The 16183-nt window shown below is 41.7% G+C and overlaps 1 protein-coding gene across 1 annotated transcript in view; it reads left to right on the top strand.

Moving 5' to 3' along the window:
• CFAP20DC (CFAP20 domain containing) overlaps positions 1 to 13869 on the top strand; it is a 75171-nt gene extending 61302 nt beyond the window's left edge. The window contains exons 15-16 of the mRNA XM_009905960.2: positions 8350 to 8441; positions 13760 to 13869. Of these exons, the coding sequence (XP_009904262.2) occupies positions 8350 to 8441; positions 13760 to 13869 (202 nt within the window). The remainder of the gene's footprint in view (positions 1 to 8349; positions 8442 to 13759) is intronic.
• The last annotated feature ends 2314 nt before the right edge of the window (positions 13870 to 16183 follow it).

The raw sequence follows: 16183 nt of genomic DNA, 5'->3' as shown, positions 1-16183 counted from the left end.
TTCCAACATACTGTTGCATCTCTGCTAACGTAAGTTAGTTTATGTCTTCTTCTTCCTGAGAGAACATTTTTTTGTTGATTGCATTCCTTTTCTGAATATTCCTGGGCCATTCAAACAGAGCTCTTTGACCATGCCTGTATGTACAGGTGGAGAATAGACAGTAAAATATTTTACATGCCTCTGAGATTTCTTAGATTGAAAGGGAGGGATGGGTGTTATCTTGTAACTCCAGGGTTCTTTGTTCATGGAGTGTTGGAATCTTTCAGTACTCAGCTAGCTCTTGCTATGGACCTTTGCCAGTGTTTCTCCAGGGGATCTCTAGTGTCTGTGGATGACAAGAAACTTCGGTTCCAAGCCAGCTTCTGAGTCCAACTTCTGACAGCTCTCAGAGCCTTAGGATTTTAGGGTAGCTGACAGAATGGCCAAGCTTCCAGATAGGTCTGTACCGGTTGTGTTGTCCCTGTTTCTGGAGAGAAAAAGCTTACTACCACTAACTAGCTTCCCTTCTAAGGAAACACACGTTTATTCCTCCATCCTCCCTCTGAACTGGAAGCTTATTTAAATGCGGACAATTCAGGCTCCTTGCCTGATGTTGCATATGCATACAAGAGCAAAACTGTCTGGGTTTCCAAGGGCTCACATGCCCAACCTTTCCTCTGTGGTGGGTTGAAAATTCCCCCCAACATTAAATTTGCCAGACCATCTCAGATTGGAAGCAAACAAAGCTGTATTCACAAGCAAAACTACAACCTACAATGAAGTACAATGAATGTGTCAAAATACACAATATTTACAGGTATTTACAATTTTATAAGCAGCACAAGAACCCCCTGGCCAAAAACCAGGGGAGCTGATAGCTTCTCCCTCCCTGCTTCTCCCCTACCCCCTTAGACACAAAGGCACAAGTGAAAGAGCAGAGAGAGGGATGTTAGAACTTAGCCACAGTATCACAGTATAACTAAGGTTGGAAGAGACCCCAAGGATCATCGAGTCCAACCTGTCTCCACAGACCTCATGACTAGACCATGGCACCAAGTGCCACGTCCAATCTCCTCTTGAACACCTCCAGGGGTGGTGACTCCACCACCTCCCTGGGCAGCACATTCCAATGACAAACGACTCACTCAGTGAAGAACTTTCTCCTCACCTCGAGTCACCTCCCGGCACAGCTTGAGACTATGGCCCCTTGTTCTGGTGCTGGTTGCCTGGGAGAAGAGACCAACCCCTTCCTGGCTACAGCCACCTTTCAGGTAGTTGTAGAGGGCAATGAGGTCACCCCTGATCCTTCTCTTCTCCAGGCTAAACAATCTCAGCTCCCTCAACCTCTCCTCACAGGGCTTGTGCTCAAGGCCTCTCCCCAGCCTTGTTGCCCTTCTCTGGACACATTCAAGCCAAAACAATGCAGCCAAGGTCAAGCAGAAGCCAGCAGAAGCACAAAGTTAGTATTTCCCAGAGCAAAGAAGCCAAAAGAGAGAAAGATTGTTTACCAAACTAATTCTTATGGTAGGTCATCATCTTCCTTTTCACACCCAATGGTGATTTATTTACATTTTACTCCTTTCTGTTCAAGATCTGTGGAATATTTTACAGCTACAGCCTAGAACTACCGCACCCTGCCATTCCTGTATCACTCTGCAAGAATGTTTGGGTTGATTCCTTTATGTTATTTTACCTTTGTTGTTGACAAAACTTGATGCTTTTGAAAAATGCAAGTGAGAGAGCATACTGCTCCCTTTATGGTGATGATTAAGTTTTCAGCTTCATGCTGTACCATTTATTGCATGAATATACTAAAAGGTCAAGAGTTTTCTGGGGTGCTTTTTTTTTTTCCTTGTAGCTGCCTGAAAAAGAAAGGTAGTTTTCACAGACTAGGAACATTCAACAGGATCACCTTTAGCAGGTCTGATATTAAATTTAGTGCTCTGTTGAGTCTTGTCTCCCCACAGGTTTTTAAAAACCATCTGTCTCCACATCATCCATTAAAAATTAAATGGGATGCAGTCTACATCCAGGATGCACAGAACAGTAAGATGCCAGTAATGGCTAGCTGTGGAGAAAGGGAATTACTTTAATTGCAGCAAGACTCATTAGGTACTAGAGTCAGGTGTTTCCTGAACTGGTGGAATATAATTTCATTTTAAATGAGTGGTTTATTTAATTGGTAAAAATAGGTGAAAAAGGCAGCACACCTTACCTAACAGACACTTCATCAGATGTGGAAATCCATTTAATATGCTGATTAACGAGGATCTGATGGAACTATTAGAATTTATTTAGTTAAGATTAGATTAACATGAAGGAATTCTAATGCACAGTTGCAAATCTTGTGCTTCCAGTTTATACAGCTGATTTTCTGAGGAACACATCAGAACTAGCAAAGAAAGGGCTAGGATTGGACTTAGATTAGATTATAAAATGCTGGTTTTCTCAACCAGTGTCATTTCTATGGCTGGTGATCATTGAGATTATAACCTAGCCAGCAAGCCAACATGGTGATGAACTAGAGGTTTAGTCTTTAAGTAAATTCCAATGTTACTGTCATTGGACAGAAGCTATGATAGAAGTTTCATGTATTCAACTACATAACAGTGACTACATAGAACAATATGGATTTAGGAAGGGCAGGTCCTGCCTCTCCAACCTGATCTCCTTCTATGATCAGGTGATCCGTCTGGTGGATGTGGGGAGGCCTGTGGATGTGGTCTATCTGGACTTCAGCAAGGCCTTTGACACCGTCCCCCACAGTAACCTGCTGGCTAAGCTGTCAGCTCGTGGTTTGGACCGCAACACTCTGTGCTGGGTTAGGAACTGGCTGGAGGGCCGAGCCCAGAGAGTGGTGGTGAAAGGTGCCACATCCGGCTGGCGGCCAGTCACCAGTGGCGTCCCCCAGGGATCAGTGCTGGGCCCCATCCTCTTTAACATCTTCATTGATGATATGGATGAGGGGGTTGAGTCAGTCGTCAGCAAGTTTGCAGATGACACCAAGTTGGGAACAGATGTTAGTCAGTTAGAGGGTAGAAAGGCTCTGCAGAGGGACCTTGACCGACTGGACAGATGGGCAGAGTCCAATGGGATGGCATTTAACAAGTCCAAGTGCCGGGTGCTGCACTTTGGCCACGGCAACCCCATGCAGAGCTACAGGCTGGGGTCAGAGTGGCTGGAGAGCTGCCAAACACAGAAGGACCTGGGGGTGCTGATTGACACCCGCCTAAACATGAGCCAGCAGTGTGCCCAGGTGGCCAGGAGGGCCAATGGCATCCTGGCCTGTATTAGGAATAGTGTGGCCAGCAGGAGCAGGGAGGTCATTGTGCCCCTGTACTCTGCATTGGTTAGGCCACACTTTGAGTACTGTGTCCAGTTCTGGGCCCCTCAGTTTAGGAAGGACATCGAGACACTTGAACGTGTCCAGAGAAGGGCAACAAGGCTGGTGAGAGGCCTTGAGCACAAGCCCTATGAGGAGAGGCTGAGGGAGCTGAGATTGTTTAGCCTGGAGAAGAGAAGGATCAGAGGTGACCTCATTGCCCTCTACAACTACCTGAAAGGTGGTTGTAGACAGGAGGGGGTTGGTCTCTTCTCCCAGGCAACCAGCACCAGAACAAGGGGCCATAGTCTCAAGCTGCACCAGGGGAGGTTTAGACTCGAGGTGAGGAGAAAGTTCTTCACTGAGCGAATCATTCGTCATTGGAATGGGCTGCCCAGGGAGGTGGTGGAGTCGCCGTCCCTGGAGGTGTTCAAGGGGAGATTGGACGTGGCACTTGGTGCCATGGTCTAGTCGTGAGGTCTGTGGAGACAGGTTGGACTTGATGATCCTTGGGGTCTCTTCCAACCTTAGTTACTGTGATACTGTGATACTGTGTGATAATATATTAACTACTAACCTGTCAAATCTCCCAATTCAGGTCATTCATATGTTTAGACTCATGCAGATGACTGTGTGTGTTTTTAATAATCTACACAAAGTTATCACAGCAAAATGGGATAGCATTAACAGGTCAAACTTTAATCTAATACCAGTCAGCATGATTATCCTGTACGCACTTGTAATAGCACCTTATGGTATCTGAGTATCTTGGATAAGTAGAATGCACACTTCCTGTGTTATTCTTGACTGTTACCTAAGCCACTACATTTACAGATTGAAGGCTTTGAGAGCAGGTTCAAGCCTTCCATGCCCAATTGCATTTGTGCTTTTTACAATCTCTTTTTCAGTTACTAATAAAAAAAAATAAATTACCTTTTAAGGAGGTCTCTCTACCTCCATTGGAAGTATGGTGTTTGGCAGGCTGGACTTGCTGAAGTGGTTGGGAGGAAGGAAAAAGTCATGCTGCAAATATGGCTGTGATTGTCTAAATCGTAGTGTGCTAGCAGGAAGAAAAAAAAAACCAGAAAGTTCCAGTAGGGCATACAGTAAATGAAGATATTATGTATTAGGATGGAATGAATCTGTCACTTTGACGGATTGTGAGGCAAAGAACATATTAACAGATTACTCATAGTCAGAATGCAGCTCCCTGTGAAAAATGTGCAGGAAATGATAAGTGTTGGTTTGTGCTGATTTAATGATATTTTGGAACTACAATAACACTCGGGGAGAATAATGCAATGTAGCTCGTGGCTTGCATTTTTTTCAATCATCAATGTATTGCCAGATTGCCCTGAAATACTCTTTAAAATAGAGCTTTCAATCCATGCAAAGTCATGTATATTTATGTTATTTTCCAACGTTTTTATTGAAATCTGGTCTCAAAAATTCTTCATTTGTATGTAGCAGAATGCTCTGTATCTCTCCCAGAGAATATAGCTTCTTCTTCTGTATATGCACTCAGTTCTCCATTTTAAAAGATGCTGGTGTTCACCTGGAGCTGAGGAGCACTAAACAGTTATTGATGTATAAATTAGCATTGAATATTTCTTGCTTTGTGGCACATTTATGGAAAATCCTTAAGAGTGTTCAAAAATTGAAATTGTTTGAAGCATTTGAAGTACTGAAGACAGACAGCTTCACAATTACAACAGACATTCATTCATAGTGGCAGGACCTGAAACAATTTCAGAATGTTTTCAATTAGTAAGATTGCATTTTGTACCTACCACAAACAAATATTATTATTAACAGCCTATCTAAGTTCTTGCCTCACTGCTGAAACCACTATTGAAAGGTTTCTTTCTATGGAAACATTTGTATTTAAAAACAAAACAACACTCCCACTCTGCAGACATCATTAATACATTATGAAGCACAACCCAAATATAGGGGTTGGTGTACCCCTCTAGGTGTGGAGGTAATCTGACATAACTTAAGGAAGTTAACAAAGTTCAGCAAATCTGTAAATAACTGAAAATTCAGGACTGCTAATCTAGAGGAAGCGAGCAAGTAAGATACTCTGCAAAAGAGATGTAGTAGGGAATAGGTGAGGGGATCTTCACAAAGCTAAGTGACTGCTTCAGCAGTCTTCCTGGTAGATATATTCTAGTTCTTCCCTGGATCTCAGACATCTCAGACTGTCTCTTAAAAAAGCTCCAGTGAATTTGGAAGAAAGGGTAGCTTGGGAAGCAGAGATCAGATTAGTGCTAGTAGTTCTTTCTTACCTTCTCTAAAGTTGCCACATTTTCTCCAAGAGGTTGCCTTTGCTGACATTGTTAACAGTGGAAATGTAGAGAATCAGGTAAGAGTCAGATAATATTTGTGGTATCTGACCACATCCTGTGAGCATGGTCAGATCCTAGTGTTAGCTGATTCTGATGTTGGCTGATTCTGAGGCAGCATACACCACACATGACAGTGGCAGAAATGGAAAATATATCCTGCCATGCCACTGAGTATCACAGTATGCATTCAACTGTTATTCCTAAAAGCTTTTGAAGCTTTGGTGTAAACAGAGTGCTTGGCTGTACTCAGGGAATGCAGATATGGTGAGTAATGACAGAGAGCTGAACACAAAATATCCAGGCAAGCTTATTGCTGTGTGGATTGGTTGCAACAGTTCTCCCTGGCATTATCTGAATAGCAGAAGAGAAGGATTGGTTTTAAAGTTGGCCATAGGTGTGAAAATACTATGATGGTGTAAAAAAACACTTCTGAGTATTTTTACATATTGAAATGATGGAAAATTCAGTATCTCTTGCTTAAAATCTGCTGTGCTACTTGCTGGATTTCTACACCAGCAGGTCTGTTTGCTGAGGCATAAAATTAGTTTTTTCCATTTTTACTGCAAGCAGATAGGTAGTTGTCCCCTGATTCAACCCAGATTATGTGTACATGCCAACAGGAGGTGATGTGGAATCAGTAACAAGTCCAGAAATAGCAGAAAAACTAACACAACAAAACAAAAAAAAGCAATTGGTATATTTTAGCAGTGTAACACATGACTGAGCCTTGCCAGATTTCTTTGTCAGAAGCAAATCTTACATGAGCTCATCAGGGTTTTTCAGAAAGTAGAAGTATATTTCCTGTTTGCTTGGTGTTGGACAACTGAGTTGGGACAATTACAATCTGGCACTGTAAAGAAATCTGTCAAGCTTTGGAAAATTCAGCCATGGATGTTGAAGTTACCTCTACAACTCTGGCTAATCTCCCTAGCCTCTAGCACAACTTTGCATGAATAATGATTAATATTTGGTTTTGTCAGCTGTTGGACAGACAACAGCCATGATCAGACATAAGTCAAATCAACCTAAACCAAGCTGAATTTACTCTGTTGAGCTGCACTGTTCCCATCAGCATGAAGCAAACAAGGGGATTTAAAGACCCCTTTTCCCATCCATTCCTCTTAACCTTGCAGTGAAATACAGTGGTCAAAAAGGATGGATCTGGATCTGTCAAAATGAGATTATTTATTGAGGTCCCTCAAATTCTGTGTTCAGATGTTAACTCACATTAAGTCTAGATAATGATTATATGAAGCTTTAATGCTCTTTACTGTTGGAGAGATGGGAACTTAAGGAACCACCAGATATGCAGAGTGTACATAGATTAGTTGAAAAGAATTGCAAGACATGGTCACCTGCACAAGGAATGTCTTCACTTGGTGACTTAGATGTGTCTTTCCAAGGCTGTCTTTCTCTGATTCATAGTATAACATGAGTGGCTTTTTCAGTGACAAAATCTGCAGTTCAGTTTGCAGTAAGAAGCTGTAACAATAAAAAAACCTGTTCTGTTTTCCTTTCTTTGAGCTGTAACAGTCAAAGACATAAAGTATCATAAAGTTGTGTATGTGAAATGAACATTGAACTTCACATGAATGTATGATAACAGAAAAATCATTTTCAAAAGCTATCACAAAGCAGTGTCCAGGAGAGACACAGATTGCCTATTAAATTGAATAGGTGAAGAAGGTCCATACTCCATCCTCTATGATGAAAACTCCATCACATTTTTTTTCTTTACTGAAGCAAGATAGATGTGTGACAGCTGTGGTGAGTCCTCTGTACAGTCTTGCCAGTAGCTAAAGTCATGTTATGCTCTATTGCAAATATCTATTAGTAACATAAAATATGCTATGATAATAGAAAATGTTACAAATGTTCATAATGTATTTATCTATCAAAGCTTTTTACCAGTATCAGCATTAACATCCTGACTCAATCCAATGTCAGCTTCTTAAAAGCACTAGAAAACTGCTACTGTATTACTCTCAGCCTTTACTGGAGAGAAAAGGAGGGGGGAAAAAGTAAGTTAAATTAAACTGGAAAGATTAAATTGTGTAATGCAAATCAGCTGTCCCACAGTTCATGAGCACCAAGCTGGTATCACACTGGTAGTGGCATCCATTTCATGTCTAAACTCATCTCTAACTCATCACCCATCCAGAGTGTGAATGATACACTACTTGCGGTGTCACCAGGTACAGGGGACTCCAAGCAGTGCCAAATCAGTGGTAACCAAACACATCTCTTGTGATTGTCTTTAAGCCTGTTTCCTTAGAGAGGGTAAGGGGGTTTAATTAAATTGATCCCCACAGCCTCTCATCAAACACAAGCTGTTCATCCCAAGTGTTTATTCCTCAGACTCTCATGAGTCCCATAGGCTTTCAAAGGATAACTGTGGATTATGGCTTACACTTCATGTACACCTTTTGCTGAGAGAGCAATACCAGCTGAAATCTAACTTAAACCACAGATTTTAGTGTGGACAGAACAGGTGAAAAGGCTAAGGATGGAAAAAAGCCTTAACATTTAAGAATTTTATTAACTGCAAAGTTTATTTTTGTAATAATAAGATCCAGCTTGTCTTGTTTCATCATGCTTGACAACCAACTCTTTTGGCTGTTTAAGAGGCAAAAACAATTAGAACAAGTAGGAACACAAATGTGCTTTTTATGAATGATATTTTGGGTTTATATTTTTCAGGGACTGGTTGAACACGTTGAGTCCCCCTGTTAGTTCTGGAAGCCAGCATCTGGAAGAGCACACTGAACCTTCAACAACACAGAATACTCCTGGTAGGAATTTATGAAGTCAATGAAAAGCACCTCGAGAGAAAGACATTTCAAAATGCTGTTTCTGTAATGCTGGTGCTGACCATCAATTTTCCATACTGCTGCATTTTGACTCCAGATTCTCCTATTTATTAGCCTCAGCTCAAGCTAGCAAAATTTTCCATGCCATATTATTTGCTCTGATAGAAGAGTTAACTTATGCAGTGAGAGTTTCTGAAAGTTTTGGCTCAATGTGGCTAACTCAAAAAAAAATGCTTCTTTTTTGTTTGGTTTGGTTTGTTTAAAATGAGGAATCTATGCTATTTGGAGTGGCAAACTTCTGAAGGAAAGAACACAAAGACTAAGCATTCTGAGTCAGAGGCACAATGACACAATGCAGAGGGACCTCGACCGACTGGACAGATGGGCAGAGTCCAATGGCATGGCATTTAACAAGTCCAAGTGCCAGGTGCTGCACTTTGGCCACAGCAACCCCATGCAGAGCTACAGGCTGGGGTCAGAGTGGCTGGAGAGCTGCCAAACAGAGAGGGACCTGGGGGTGCTGATCGACAGCCGCCTAAACATGAGCCAGCAGTGTGCCCAGGTGGACAAGAGGACCAATGGCATCCTGGCCTACATTAGGAATAGTGTGGCCAGCAGGAGCAGGGAGGTCATTGTGCCCCTGTACTCTGCATTGGTTAGGCTACGCCTGGAGTACTGTGTCCAGTTCTGGGCCCCTCAGTTTCAGAAGGACATCAAGACACTCGAACGTGTCCAGAGAAGGGCAACAAGGCTGGGGAGAGGCCTTGAGCACAAGCCCTATGAGGAGAGGCTGAGGGAGCTGGGATTGTTTAGCCTGGGAAAGAGAAGGCTCAGGGGTGACCTCATTGCTCTCTACAACTGCCTGAAAGGTGGTTGTAGCCAGGAAGGGGTTGGTCTCTTCTCCCAGGCAACCAGCACCAGAACAAGGGGCCATAGTCTCAAGCTGCGCCAGGGGAGGTTTAGACTCGAGGTGAGGAGAAAGTTCTTCACTGAGCGAGTCATTCGTCATTGGAATGGGCTGCCCAGGGAGGTGGTGGAGTCACCATCCCTGGAGGTGTTCAAGGGGAGATTGGACGTGGCACTTGGTGCCATGGTCTAGTCATGGGGTCTGTGGAGACAGGTTGGACTCGATGATCCTTGGGGTCTCTTCCAACCTTAGTTATACTGTGATACTGTGATACTGTGACACTTACATGATACTTCCCTTATGAAGCAAAATGTTAGGTTTAGCCTTAAATGAAATCTCAGTGTGGTTTCCTGAGTAAAGAGCATTGTTACCAGCTAAAGTGTCACAGGGTTTTGTATATTAATGCTGTTGGCTTAGAGAATGGCAAAGAACTTAGCTGAAACAGGAAAGTCAACAACAGAATAAAACAAATACCTTGTTTTCTTCAAATGCCCTTTTTTCTTATTGGTTGTCTTAGAAAGCAGGGAAGATATCTCCATTTTTCTTCAAGTCTGGGGAATTCAATGTGAACTCTCTTAAATCTGACCTGTGTATTCTGGCTGCCTGGGGGGGGGAAGACGTCTCAGTGATTCACTGTCTGGAGTGGATTATGCCCCTCAAACTGGGAATGTTTTCATAGATGTATATTTGTAATTATTTATGGCAGCAAAATAGGGTTGTGCTGTCAGGAAGGGCCTTGCTTTGAAGAATCATCTAATATGTTTTGTTAAGGGCCCTAAGTAAGCTAAACAGAGTGGGACAGGAATCCTTCAGTCTAAGGCATCTTGGGTATAAAGTTGTGATAAGTCTGAGCTTTTTTGGTTAATATTATGAACCCCAAGGCTTGCTGCAGTAAAGCTAGAATTTCTGTATATTTAAAAATTGGATTTTAAGAGAGAATTTTGGGGGGGAAATGAGTAATTCATTGCTTGGAAGTATTTTTTTTTACTCTCTAGTTCCTTCCTTAACATTGGAACCATTCATAAACAGAGAAATGTAATGAGAAGTAGTCTTCTGCAGGTTTCACAAGGTGATCAAGAGAGAAATTTAGACTCAAAAATATGAGTCTAAATGAATATGATTTTTCCTTAGTGGTCATTGATATTTGTGATTTATAGACAATTCTTTCTATAATCTTCAATCTTCTATAATCTTCAATCTTCTCATAAGTCATTCAATATAGTTTACACAGTAAGTGACAAAGGCAGACATAAATTCCCTGGAACTTCATTGTATGTTGTTACTTGTGTTAAGATAGTGCTCTGGGAACCATAGCACTCAATGCTTCTCTTTCTTGGACTAGAGCTGTTGATGACAGTCATATGGTAACCCTGCAGTAAACAAGTACAGTACAGATTTGAGCATTGTAGTTCAATGTTCAAGGACAGTATCAGAGAAAATGCTAGCAGTGTTCTTTTCAGCATCCTTTCTGCTGACAGCTGATCCAGTGCAGCTGACTTATATCAGGGTCAGAATATGAGCTGTCTATCTTAAAGTGAGATTTGCTACAAGCCATTTTCTAATATTAATACCTCAAACACAGTAAAAATATATGTCTGTGGAAAGGAGAAGTACTTTAGCTCTCCACACTGTGGTGACTATGTAAACAGCATTAACATAATCCAAATTACAGCACCGTTATTTGTACATGTATCTCAGAGATCAGGAAAAGCTGCTGCTTGCCTCCTCCATTCTTCTTTTTCAGGTTTAGACATCTTGAATGAAAGCCTTTCTCCATAAATACAATAGCTTCCCTGGTGTCAGTGGGGCAGCATTGCATTTAACACAGCAGGTATTTAGAGGTACTGTCTTCGGTCTTCCTTCAGCTCAGAACTAAAAACTACTCATCTTCTATAATATCTATCACATACTTCACTTCTCATTTAAAATCAAGTTATTCTTGGGTTATCCATGGTTTCGTTTTACAATGATTTAAGAGTAAAAGCTTTGATTCTGCTTTCACCAAATTAAGCTGCCAAGAGGCTTTTTCATGCAATCCTGAGCAGCTTCAACCCCAAAAGTGTGGATAGTGACAGCATAAACAGCTAAGGAAATGTCTTTGAAAGTGAGCTGTGTACAATTCATTCTTATGCATGGTCAGGTTGTGCACAGTGCAATATTGGGTTGCTTAGCCTGGAGAAGAGGAGGCTCAGGGGAGAGCTTATTGCTCTCTACAACTACCTGAAGGGAGGTTGCAGACAGGTGGGGGCTGGTCTCTTCTCCCAGGCAATCAACACCAGAACAAGAGGACACAGTCTCAAGCTGCGACAAGGGAGGTTTAGTCTGGATGTTAGGAAGAAATTCTTCATAGAGAGAGTGTTCCCATTGGAATGAGCTGCCCAGGGAGGTGGTGGAGTCGCCATTATTGGAGGTGTTTAGGAGGAGACTTGATAGGGCGCTTGGTTGCATGGTTTAGTTGATTAGATGGTGTTGGGTGATAGGTTGGACACGATGATCTTGAAGGTCTCTTCCAACCTGGTCTATTCTATTCTATTCTATTCTATTCTATTTGAAAGTGGAAGACCCCTTCTAACACAACCATTGCGTGTTAGCTGAGTCTTGTAGAAGATTGGCAACTTCATTAGCACTTCTTTTTAGGATGTAGAAGAACAGAAGTGAGGTTTTCAAATGTTGGTTTGGTGTTTTTTTAAGCTGTTACAAACTGAATACTCCATGCTGCCATTGGAAATCTGCTGCAACTTTTAGAAATGCCTTCAAATTCATCTGTGAGATTCTAAAAGAAAGAAGCCCACCTTCACAAACAAGATACATCTAGAGGACTGAGTTTTCTGCTTTTTCACAGGAAAATACATACAGGGAATTATGGCTGTAAAGCCATAAATCCAGGTAGTCCTGAATGCAATATAATTCTGATTCGGTATGAATTCAAGGCATACAGAAAAAGAGGTATGGCCCTGATGAGTCTGAAGAATTTCTTATCCCTAAATCAAACCAGGAAGTATATTGAAAGGTCAGTTCCAAGGTAAAAAGGGAAGGAGATTTAAGCTTGGAGAATCATTTGGAAGAGATGCATAGGCAAGGAAAGGCAAACAAATAAAAGGAAGAATTCAGTGGCAGTAACAGCATGGTTTCAGGTGAAAATGAAAGGCTGTGTGAGGGAATGAGGCATGAATACCATTTGCTTGCGTACTATGATCTGAAGTGTAGAGAGCAACTTTTCAATTCTGTGCTTTCCTTCTGCACTGCATAATGTTCCCCAAGAGCTATCCAAACAAAATATCTCAGTTAACCTCATTTAGCTTACAGGCCTGATGAAGTACCCACAGCAGGGAGGGCAACAATTTAGCTTCACCTTTTTACCTTTGGTTACAGTATAAGAAACTTTCTTTCTGATGCCATTTGTTAATGCTACTGAGGAAACAAAATTGAAATCTCTTCTGAAATGATAAAGTACACACTTCTTCTGTATGCATTTACTGCACCAACCTACTTTCTGGCCTCTAGATAATGTAACCTATATATCGTTGTGTGCTCCTGGGCTGTAAATAGCTCCTGAGCACTGTGAAACTGCTGCTGTTAGCATAACAGGCCATTACTTTCTGTGAAGTGTTAGGGCACACAAAGCATTCAGTTTGTATTAGCAGTCTGGGAAGGAGATGAACATTTATGATGAAATTCAAGATACAGATTGCTTTCAACTGTGAATTATTTCCTATCAAAAAGCTATAGGTCTTAGCTTATATGACAGACAGACAGGTTTAGAAAAAGGGCTACAATATATAATGCTTCTGTAACAAAAGTCTCTGTGGCTTTATCAGTGTCTTTTAGGCAAAGGATTCATTCTGTTCCCTGAAAACATTCTTGCATTTCACATCGCCTTAGACAACCTGGGGTTAAAATTTTTGTTCTCTGAAAGAGTTTGGTATTCTCATATTCTTCTCTGCTACTGAAAGCTCTTTTGTACAGATTTCCCTATACTGGACATTTAGGTGGTATGTTGGCTATCAGATGTTCAAACTCTTCCATTTTTCACAGGCCATAAGTGCACAGTAACTGTCTTTGTTCCTGCTAAAACATTATTAAGAAGGTCATTGAGAAAAATATCACTTAGGAGGACTCTGATCCACTGTCAGTAAAGGCACTTCTGGTCAATTGCTCCACTGGACTTCGTAAAGTCCTGTTGTTAGCCAAACTGACTGACATTGTTTCACCTTAGAATTTTTAGCTAAGGTCTTCAGAAATACAGTAAAAATGTGAATCTTGAAGGTAATTCAGAAGTCAAAAGATTATACACTTCAAAGAAAAATTCTGTCACAGCTGACAAAAGGGTATTTCCATGTTATTGTCTCAGTGAATAAGAGCAATTTATTCTTACTTTCCCCACTTGACACAGGTGAAGATGAACTCAGCACTGAAGAAGATGAAGTTTTGACTCTTCTCTATGATCGGTGTCTGAACTGTTACTTTGATCCAAATTCTGGGAAGTACTATGAACTGGCATAGTCACATCATTGTGTATTCAAGAGTAGGGTTGTCTCATAACTCCTTGAAAAGTGTGGCTGAACTCAATAATTCATGTAACTTAAAACCTGAATTAAACAATAGTTTTGAAAACAAATGCATGCATTGTGTAAATAGTGGCTTCTTTTTATAGTTCTCTATCAAGTTGCAATGCAATGGAGAATCAGAGAGTCACAAAATCAATAAGGTTGGAAAAGACCTCAAAGATCATCAAGTGCAACCTGCCACCCAAGACCTCATGACTACTAAACCATGGCACCAAGTGCCACGTCCAACCCCCTCTTGAACACCTCCAGGAATGGTGACTCCACCACCTCCCTTGGCAGCCCATTCCAACAGCTAACAACTCTCTCTGTGAAGAACTTTCTCCTCGTCGTGAGCCTAAACTTCCCCCTGGTGCAGTTTGAGAGCACATAACATGTAAGTTCCTTGTGAATAGAATAGAATAGAATAGAATAGAATAGAATAGAATAGAATAGAATAGAATAGAATAGAATAGAATAGAATAGAATAGAATAGAATAAACCAGGTTGGAAGAGACCTTCGAGATCATCGTGTCCAACCTATCATCCAACACTACCCAATCAACTAAACCATGCAACCAAGCATTCTGTCAAGCCTCGCCCTGAACACCCCCAGTGACAGCGACCTCACCACCTCCTCAGGCAGCCCATTCCAGTGGGCAATCACTCTCTCTGTGTAAAACTTCCTCCTAACCTCCAGCCTAAGCCTCCCCTGACGCAGCCTGAGACTGTGTCCTCTTGTTCTGGTACTGGTTGCCTGGGAGAAGAGACTAACCTCTGCCTCACTACAACCCCCCTTCAGGTAGTTGTAGAGAGCATAAGACAATTTATTTATTAGGTTTATAGTCAATATATTCAATATTCAAAGGTTCTATGTGAAAATCAAAGAAGTTGTGCCATGGTTTAGTAGTCCTGAGGTCTTGGGTAACAGGTTGGACTTGATGATCTTTGAGGCCTCTTCCAATCTTGGTGATTCTGTGATTCTGTGATAGTTGAAGGGCATGTCAAAAATCACATGGCAAAAGTGATCTGTAGGCATTTCTGGTGATTCTTGCTCTAAGTTCCTACTTGGTTATATCCACTACTATTCCACTGTAGTTATTTGCAAGCTGATTACTCAGTGACTTTTTTGAGAATAATATATTTGAATGTCATAAAGTGAGCTTACTAAGCTCACTGGCAAGTGATTTAAAATGATATGCCTGTAAATTATATGTAATTATGGATCTCAGTTAATGAATATCCTAGAATCAATTGAGAATGCAGTTGTTAATAGTGACTTGGCATAGGATCAGACCATGTATTTGGCTTCTGTGGCAGGTACAAACATATCATCACAAATTGATTCGAGTAAGTGTAGCACTGAAATCCACAGAAAGACAGATACTCTGTTGAGATAATTTACTTACCCTGCCTTAGCCTGTTTCTCCAAGAAGGATTTGTACCTGTCCTTGCTAATGCCACAGTCAGTTTAAGAGTTCACAGAATCACAGAATCATAGAATCAGTCAGGGTTGGAAGGGACCACAAGGATCATCTAGTTCCAACCCCCTCCTCACACTAGATCAGGCTGGCCAGAGCCTCATCCAGCCTGGTCTTAAACACCTCCAGGGATGGGACCTCAACCACCTCCCTGGACAATCCATTCCAGGGCTTCACCACTCTCATGGTGAAGAATTTCTTCCTCACATCCAGTCTGAATCTCCCCATCTCCAGCTTCATTCCATTCCCCCTAGTCCCATCACTACCTGATATCCTAAGAAGTCCCTCCCCAGCCTTCCTGTAGGCCCCCCTCAGATACTGGAAGGCCAAGTTCAATGCAATCATAATTTTGACCTTTGAAAACCAGGTGCTAGATTGTACATGCTTGCACACTTCATTTTTAGCATCACTGAGTGATCAGGACCAGACTCTTGTGTCTGTGACTAGGGATATTACAATGTGGTGTTAAATTTTCTTTCATAGCCACATCTCTTACAGGAGTGGTTGCATGTCCTAGGACACCATTGTGAATCCAGACTGGGTCACTGATGCTACTGAGATAACTGCTCATTTTGGAGGTGAAAAGAAAAATATCTCCAAAATCCTGGCTGCAAACTGGTGCCTTCTATTTATGTGGCAGAAGACTGCAGAGGGCCAGCAGGTTGTCTGCCAATGCTCCTCTGGGCAGATATGCTTGTCCTGGCTTCACAGAAGGCCATCACTAATGTGTCACAGACAAAGGTGTACCATTGGACATCCAAAGCCTGGACAAAGGGGAGTCCTTGGAGACTC

This window comes from Dryobates pubescens, chromosome 1, assembly GCF_014839835.1.
Source record: "Dryobates pubescens isolate bDryPub1 chromosome 1, bDryPub1.pri, whole genome shotgun sequence".
In the NCBI taxonomy this organism is placed as follows: Eukaryota; Metazoa; Chordata; class Aves; order Piciformes; family Picidae; genus Dryobates; species Dryobates pubescens.
The sequence above is the reverse complement of the archived record's forward strand: the minus strand, read 5'-3'. Positions and strand labels throughout refer to the sequence as shown.